The sequence below is a fragment of the Cryptomeria japonica genome, chromosome 5 (assembly GCF_030272615.1).
Source record: "Cryptomeria japonica chromosome 5, Sugi_1.0, whole genome shotgun sequence".
NCBI lineage: Eukaryota > Viridiplantae > Streptophyta > Pinopsida > Cupressales > Cupressaceae > Cryptomeria > Cryptomeria japonica.
Window position 1 is genome coordinate 836,167,138 of NC_081409.1, and position 8,391 is coordinate 836,175,528.

The 8,391-nt window shown below is 34.7% G+C and overlaps 1 protein-coding gene across 1 annotated transcript; it reads right to left on the reverse strand.

The window, feature by feature from the left end:
* Positions 1–5,569: 5,569 nt before the first annotated feature.
* Positions 5,570–6,585, reverse strand: LOC131052723 (uncharacterized). The gene has a single exon (XM_057987310.2). It carries the CDS (start codon positions 6,171–6,173, stop codon positions 5,811–5,813), a length of 363 nt encoding a protein of 120 aa, XP_057843293.1. The 5' UTR covers positions 6,174–6,585; the 3' UTR covers positions 5,570–5,810.
* Positions 6,586–8,391: the final 1,806 nt, after the last annotated feature.

Here is an 8,391-nt window from a genome sequence, read left to right on the forward strand (position 1 = left end):
TGGATTGTTCCAATGAAGTTTTGGGGCATGTACTGATGGTGTCTACGTGGGAAGTTCATTAAGTTACGCGATCTTATGCAAAACCTAGTCATAGATCATTATGTCTTACTGACTACAGCGTATACCTCGACCATCTGCACATGAACCAGAATGGAGGGTCACTTTTCCTTGTCTATAAATGCTTGCTTACAGGTACAATGCTCCAACTTGGTTTCTACTATCTCGGCCAAGAACGATACTACAATTCTCGATGATGAAAATAAAGAACTGTGAATAATCTATGGAACATCATTTCATTTCATCTGTATATATTGCATTTTGTTGCATTCCATCCATCCATACATCCATATTGTTGCATATCATTCATACATAGTAATGATAATGGATACTCTTTTTTTTTCGATCTTCTTCCATAGGAATGGGTCCTAGGCCCTCCATACCTTCTATCTAATAATGAATCCCCCTCTCACCCTCCACATCTAGGTCATCATCATAATCCCTTCATCGATTCCCATCAACCCAATCAAGCAAGTTACTCTGTCTACATAGGTACATCGACTCACACACACCTAGACTATCAACAGATACTTTGATCGAGTATCTTCGGGTCTCAACAGGTAATCGATTATGGCAAACCTAGACTACAACAAACATTTATCACAATGACCTAGTCTCAATGGGGCTGCTATGATTCACCATAACCAACCTACCACACAAACACTATCAATTGATCAACCAATCAAACACAATCACAATGGACAATTACATCAATTGTCTAAGTCTCAACAAGTATTTTGCTTTAGATACCTTGACTTCATCGAGGAATTACATCAATTGTCTAAGTCACAACAGGTCACTTTGATTCACTTACTCAGACTTTATCTTGTCCAAGTGAACAACTGACATCAACTGTCACACTTTGACTCGACCGGGGCAATTAAACCGATTGCACCAGATTGTCCAGCCAATTTTGATCAATTGTACAATATTAATTAAAAGCACACACTACAAATACCGCATTTGCACCGTATCTCCTGCATGACCTAAGGGTACTCACTAGCTTGTTGTTTCTCCGTTTTATTCCATCTTCTATCATTCTTTCACCATTCTTTCTAAATTCTTCTATTCTACCTCCCCTCCACTTCTCGTTCTTTTTCGAGAGATCGCCCGATTTTTTGAAATTTTTCGGCCCATCTCTCAAGGGAGCATACCACCCACTAAATTAACATTTATGGGGCATATTTCTTCGCACCTATTTTTCTTTCTTTGAAACGACGCGATAAACTGCACCGTCTCAAAGAGATGCAAATGTAGTCACATAAATATATCCACTTAATTAAATGAATATTTACTATTTATTTGGTTATTTAACCCTCAGTCATCAGTTAATTAAATTAATATTTAATTAATTCATCCTCAACCCCTTCTCTTATTAATTAAATAAATTATTTAAATTAATTCGTTCAGCCACACTCTAAATCAATTAAATGAATAAAACATATTTATTTAATTTAACCCCATTTCCTCTTTTAAATAAATAATAAAACATTTATTTAAATCCCTAAACTACCCCACTTGCATTTTCCTATAAATGCAAGTTGCACCTATTTAGTTGAAATAAATGAATTTTATTTTAATTAAAATCTTATTTTCCCTCACCCACCAAACCCACTTGCATCCTAAACTCATTCTATATTCTTCTAATTAATCCTAATTAGCCTACTCACCCTCCCTAATTATTGCCACATTCCTAAGTAACTTGAAGTCACTTCTCAAAGCCTCCAAAGTCTTTGAAAAGCATTAAATGTTTTATGTCTCCAACAAGTTAACCCCTAAAAGTCTTCCAAAGCATTAGCTCTTACATAGCCATTTATGGTTAATTCCACTTGCCCACATGGTTAGAGGATTTCCCTCTAACTCAACCTCCATTTAACTCATGGGTCTCTTCAAGCATTCATTGCTTTAACCATGGTTATCCCCACTAACTCCTGCACAAGCGTTTGTCCATTGGATAAAGACATTATTCATTGGATAATGGCTTTATTCATTCACCTCAAGGTTAACCTTACCTCCCAAACTAACCTTCATATCATCTCAAGCATTTAATGCGTCTTCCTTCTCCTCTCAAGCCATCTCATGATGACATTTGTCATCCTGGGATTGGGTTGAAAGCCCTCACATGGATCATAAACCTTTCAATCCTAGCCCTTGTTGAGATTACTCCATCTCAACCATCCATTTCTCTATTTTTCCTATACATAGAGCTCATTCTTTCATAATCCAAATTCAAAAATCTTGTACACATCTAATTTATAGTGAAATTTAAGAGAGCATTTTAGGAGCAAATCATAATCTAATTTACATTGTTATTTTGGTTAAAATCAAGATAGCTTAATTAGGTGCTTTCTCATATCTAGTTTGTTTGCACTTGCATCTTTTTAATCATTTTAAATCTTAAAGCTCCATAAGACTTCCATAGCAGTGCAAAAAGTTGAGGGCTACACTCATGTGGAACTTGGAGAGGAGAGGAACAAGGGAGGAGCAACTATGAACATATTGGCTAGCATTTGGAAGAGTGTAGTGTATCTCTTTGGTCTTTGTATGCTTTTCATTACATGTTTGATATCTCTCTTGATATGCTTGCTTAGGATAGTCTTTCGTTTCTGACACTAACACTAACGTTTGACTATGGGTGTCTTGTGTGTGTGTTCCCTAACATCTATCCTATTTTGTAGTGCATTGGTTACAATATGATTTTTTACATATTGATCATCCCCCTACTCATAATGGTCATAATGGTCATTCAAAGAATGACTGACACTAAAAAATTATTTTTGATTGACAACATTAAACACATTCTCTATACAAGAAATCTCTAGAGTTCTCCATTGTTTTTTCCTACTCTACTCAAGTATTGCAACCTTCAACATGCATATAAGGTCGATGATTCCCAAAAAAGGAATATTACTATTAGAGTTGACCTAAAGCTCTCTTTCTATACCGCAGACCATATGCGGTAGCCTAAATCGGCTCTATTTCTAGTCCATTCCTTGCCTTGACAATAGACCTTGGTATTTCTCTACAAACAACTAAAGCATGTTGGGTATATTCTCATTGATAAGGTCCATTCCTTGCCTTGACAATAGACCTTGGTATTTCTCTGCAAACAACTAAAGCATGTTGGGTATATTTTCATTGATAAGATGAACTTGTGAAATATATTCTCATTGGTAAGATGAACTTTTTGGGATCACAGTTGTAGTCTAAATTGATTAGAGTCATGTAGTTTCCATAGCCCATTAAAATATGTTGTAAATTTGTATATTAATTGTATAAATAAATTTCATCAACATTTCGAATCAACATTTCGAATTATACTCTACATGATCGGTCGTCAAAATGAAATGTATATGAAATTGAAATGAATTTATATGAACAAACGTCAAAACGAAATGTATATGAAATTGAAATGAATTTATATGAACAAACGTCAAAATGAAATATATATGAAATTGAAATGAATTTATATGCGTTTTTTCATGAGAGAATGCAATGAGGTGTTCCTTCTTCATGAGAATGCTATGTTTGGTGACTAATCAAATATTATTGTTAGAGACCTTAGTCAATTCCCTCCAGTAAAAGATTGTAAAATGGCTTCTTGATTGAAAAAAAAAAAATCGAATTCATTTACTTGTTTGTTAGTTTTAAGAACTTTTCGAGTAACAAGCTCTTGGGAATTGCAGCATCGCGGTTCAAATGATTCCCAAACTCGCAGCCACGTATAACAATCATAAGTTTTCCCCGTTATGGCAGAATAATTACCCTCTCCCATATATTACGTAAACAAGGTGTCATTAGCTATTTTTAAGCTTAAAATTGATACGGCTGTAACAGAAATGATCACGGTCATTAGTTATTCTACAGGTGCCTCACATAGTTATCTCCTGAATAAACCTGCGGTTGAATATTTTTTGACAACTGTCAAACTGCTTCAAATGTACTGAAGAATAAGCAGCAGTAGCATTTGCCCCCATGATGAAATGAATCTTACTGACTTTCGGCAAAGAATCTGTGATTTTCTTTTCTGCAATCTTATCATAATGTCTTTACGGCAATCTTATCATGCCGTCCTTTCGCACAGAAAGACCTTTACACACTATAACCTCGAGAAAAAGCTTTGTCTTTTCTGTCTGTTACAGTCTTTTCTTTTCCAAATTACCCATCAAGCTTTTGATTTGATTTTAAGAACTTATTCTTATTTGGAAGAGTAAATCACTGTAAATAGGAATGCTGGCTGGTCATTTTGGTCATTCATTATCTTATCTGTATTTGCTTTGGCATGATGAACCAGCTTTTTTTATTAGTGGCTGTGGAGGGAGGCTGTGCTTTTGGTTTTTGTCTAAAGCAAAATAGATTCCCAAATAAAAGTTAAAGTAAAAACAAAATTCAGAGAAGAAGAAAAGATCTAAGGGAAATGGTGCTTGGATGGTCAATAATGATGTATTATGGGGATTGGGTTTTCTCATTTTTTGTTTGATTCCACGAACAGTTTCAATCAGCATTATGACATAAACAATACTGTACCATCTCTATCTCAATGATGAGAAACAAAGATAAGATGATTAATCAAGATCAAATCTGCATCTGTTTATGAAATAATCACTAATGGGTATCTCACATGATTGAGAAAATGAAACAACAAAGAGAGTTTGATTAATCATGATGGAATTCTATGCTTCTTAATGAATTTATTATACACCCAAATCATCATCACATGAAAACATTTAGTATTTTTATCTCATTTGATCACAAGAAAAAGTAAGAGAATAATTTACTACAACAGATCTGTTCTTTGTTCTTCCATTCTGCTTCCACATATATAATGTATACAGTCCATAATATTAGCATGAATTGTTAAATGTGTTAATTTTTTTTTTCAAAATACTCAATCAATCTCAAACTCCATGATCATTGAATCAAACTCAAACTCCGTGATCATTTCCTTCACAGCTTGAATCAGATTCAGACTCCATGATCATTTTCTTTCACAGCTTGAATCAAACTCAAACTCCATGATTTATGATCATGAAATGGAAGCAAAAGAAGAGGAAATGATTAGGAAATGAGCAGGAAATTATATATGCTTGTCAGTGAGCTTATCAAGCCCATAAATCACAGCAGTAATAAAATAGTACTTCCAGCATTAAATGTGCAGGGACTTATTCTCATTCACTCTGATTTAACTACAAAATTCACAGAATAATAAAGATTGCACACAAATCACAAACCCATAACATAAATAACCAACCCAGTAGAAATAAGAAGAGTGTATCACCATTAAATGAGCAGGAAATTATTCCCATCCATTCTATTTTAACAATGCCATTCACAAAGATTTCAATCACATAAACTACAGGCATTCATGAAGCTTGAAACTTCAAAGCCATGATAAACAAACAAAAGCTACTTATAATTCCTATCCAATCAGAAAACCCACATGGCAACAAGTTTCACAGCCACAGATAACAGAAACTTGAATTGAAACATCAAAGCACAAGATGAACAAAAATTAAGACCAACAGAAATCCATACCAAGAAATTTTCAGAATGTTCTACAAAAAGGGGATCTGCAATACATGCATTAAACATCTGGTTTTTACAGAAAATGATTTGAGTGTTCCACCCTACTAACAAATGAATTCTAATCACTCTGCCCCCACCAAGAAAACAAAACACAGTGACCCACATCATTTCCTCACATACCCAAACACTCAGACATTGATTCAACCCACTAAAACAGAGACCCCAAATCAGCCACCTGGAGCACCGCCCTCTGCAGGCTTATCAGGCGGAGCTTCCACATTCTCTGCAGGTTTAGCCACCGGAACTGCCGCCCCTCCACCACCACCACCAGACTCCAAACTTCCATCAATACAGGTGGCGCATTTCCTCTCAATCCAGCCCTCAAAATCATATTCCCTGTCTCTGCGGAAGCGGCGCCCTGCACACATCCGCCCCACCATGCCCGCCGCCACTCCCAGAATGGTTATCACCGCTAAAACCACTATCAGTGGCCCCACAGAGCCTCTAGAATGTGAGCCATGCGCCGCCGCCTCTGAATATATTCCTCCTGCTGGTGGTGTCTGTTGCATAACATAAGGCATTGATGCCATTATCACTACAATGTCTGGCCTATACAAAACAATCTATCTCAAAATATCAACCAACACATCACCAAGATGGTAAAGAAAATGATAGCAATTCATAAAACTAAACAGAGCCCACAGTGCCCACTTCATACATTTCCCCTGTTATACCAAAACTATCTCTACTTTGCTTCTGTGTATCCACCCTTATTGTTGCTTCCTAGTGCCAAGCTAAGTGTGAAGGCACAACCACCATTGATCATTCAAAGATTGCCTTGGGCAGGAATATTATTTTACAACTCTTCTTCTTCCTCTTTTGCTCAGTATGATGAGGCAGACAACAGTGCATCAGCCATACTGGAAGCAGTAGTATATGTTGGTGGACACTTGTTAGTTATACAAAAGTGTGGAATCAATCTATCTAGTGGGCATCTATGTTAACCGGTATAAGACACCTCACTCCTTCAATTTCATTTTATAACCTTAAAACAAACCATGTGTTTACTCCACAATCGCCTACCATTAACATGCACGAGTCATGACCAAACAATCATCCCACCTAGTTATCCTCTACATCTCAATTATATCTTTATAATTAACATCCAGAGGTAAAGATAGTCTAAAGATACTCTATTGTACAAGGAATGGCGGTGTGTAAAGTTTGATAATGAGTTTTCATTCTTGTTGTAGTTTTTGGTTTTGATTGTGTATATATTTTTGATGCACAATCAAACTCGGAAACTACAAGTACGATCATGAATTGTAGAAAACTGATAGAGCTTCCATGTTTTCTCAATCTTATACTCTTCGAACAAATGTCTTCTCATTCTTGAAGTTTTGTCAACCTTGGAGTGTAGTTATTTGGCTCTAGCTCCATGTGATGATGGATAATAGAGTGACATCTTTTTAACTTTCAAATTTGTTGAATAACAATTAAGAAGTTTGATGATGAGCTTTCATGTTTTCTCAACCTTATCCTCGTCAAACAATTTTTCCTCATCCTTGTAGTTTTCACAACCTTGTAGTGATGATCTTTGGCTCTAACTCAATGTGATGATGGATAATAGAGTGGTCTTTTTAACTTGCAAATTTGTTGAATAACTAATAAGAAGTTTGATAACGAACTTCCATGTGTTATCAACTTTATCCTCTTTGAAAGAATGCTTTCTCATCTTAAAAATTTTCTCAATCTTGAAGCGTTGTTCTTTGTCTCACACTCAATGTGATGATGGATAATAGAGTGGTCTATTTTTAATTTTCAAATTTGTTGAATAACTATTAAGAAGTTTGATAACGAGCTTCCATATTTTCTCAATCTTATCCTCTTCAATTGAGTGGTGCCTTTTTAACTTTCAAATTGTCAAATAATTATTTAGAAGTTTGAAAACAAGCTTCCATGTTTTCTCAACCTTTTAATCTTTGAACAAATGTTTCTCATCCTCGAGGTTTCTCAACCTTGTAGTGATGTTCTTTGGCTCTAACTCAATTTGAAGATGAATCGTTGAGTATGATCTGAAAGATGGATGTAAAAATTATCACGATTAAAATTAAAAATTATCGTTACATTAATCCTAAATTTTTAGCATACTTGACCTAGATATTATATTAAGCTTCACATTCTAGAATAAAAGAATTCTCATATTTAGCTACCCACCATGCAAAAAATACAAACTTATATGACTTTGATAAATGTATTTTATAAAAAAATTATGAACTTGATGAATGTATTTTATTTACAACTTTGTGAATGTATTATAAATTTAATGCATTGATTATTTATTATTGAATTATAATATTGTAAAACAAACATACACCAAATTATGTTATGGGTTTTATTTACTATTAAATTTAAAATAAAATTATATTAATAATCAATTTTAGTCTTTAATTAAGATTACCATCATTATCATTATGACCTTCATCTTATCATGAAAATTGCTCAATCATGTCTTTCATATTGCACACAATCTGTAAGAGCCTAGGTGTCAATTGAGTGAAGTGAAATGATTTGTTTGCTCTACCTAGGCACACTATTTGATATTGATATTGATATTGATCTTGCTAAGTTGTAAAGTTGGAAGAAAAGTCCAAGTAGAGAGGTCAGAGAGCATAAGGCAAGTGGTAAGTAGGTACTTAGCTAGAATAAAGCTATATTTAGCAGGGTTATTAATGTGAGAGGAGGTACATTTGATTACGTGCAATAGACAAGAGAATTTTAAAATAACGTTCCGTATTTGAGGGAATA

Excerpts from the sequence above, each read along its gene's own strand:
- LOC131052723 (XM_057987310.2), bottom strand. The coding sequence starts at position 6,173 with ATGGCATCAATGCCTTATGTTATGCAACAGACACCACCAGCAGGAGGA.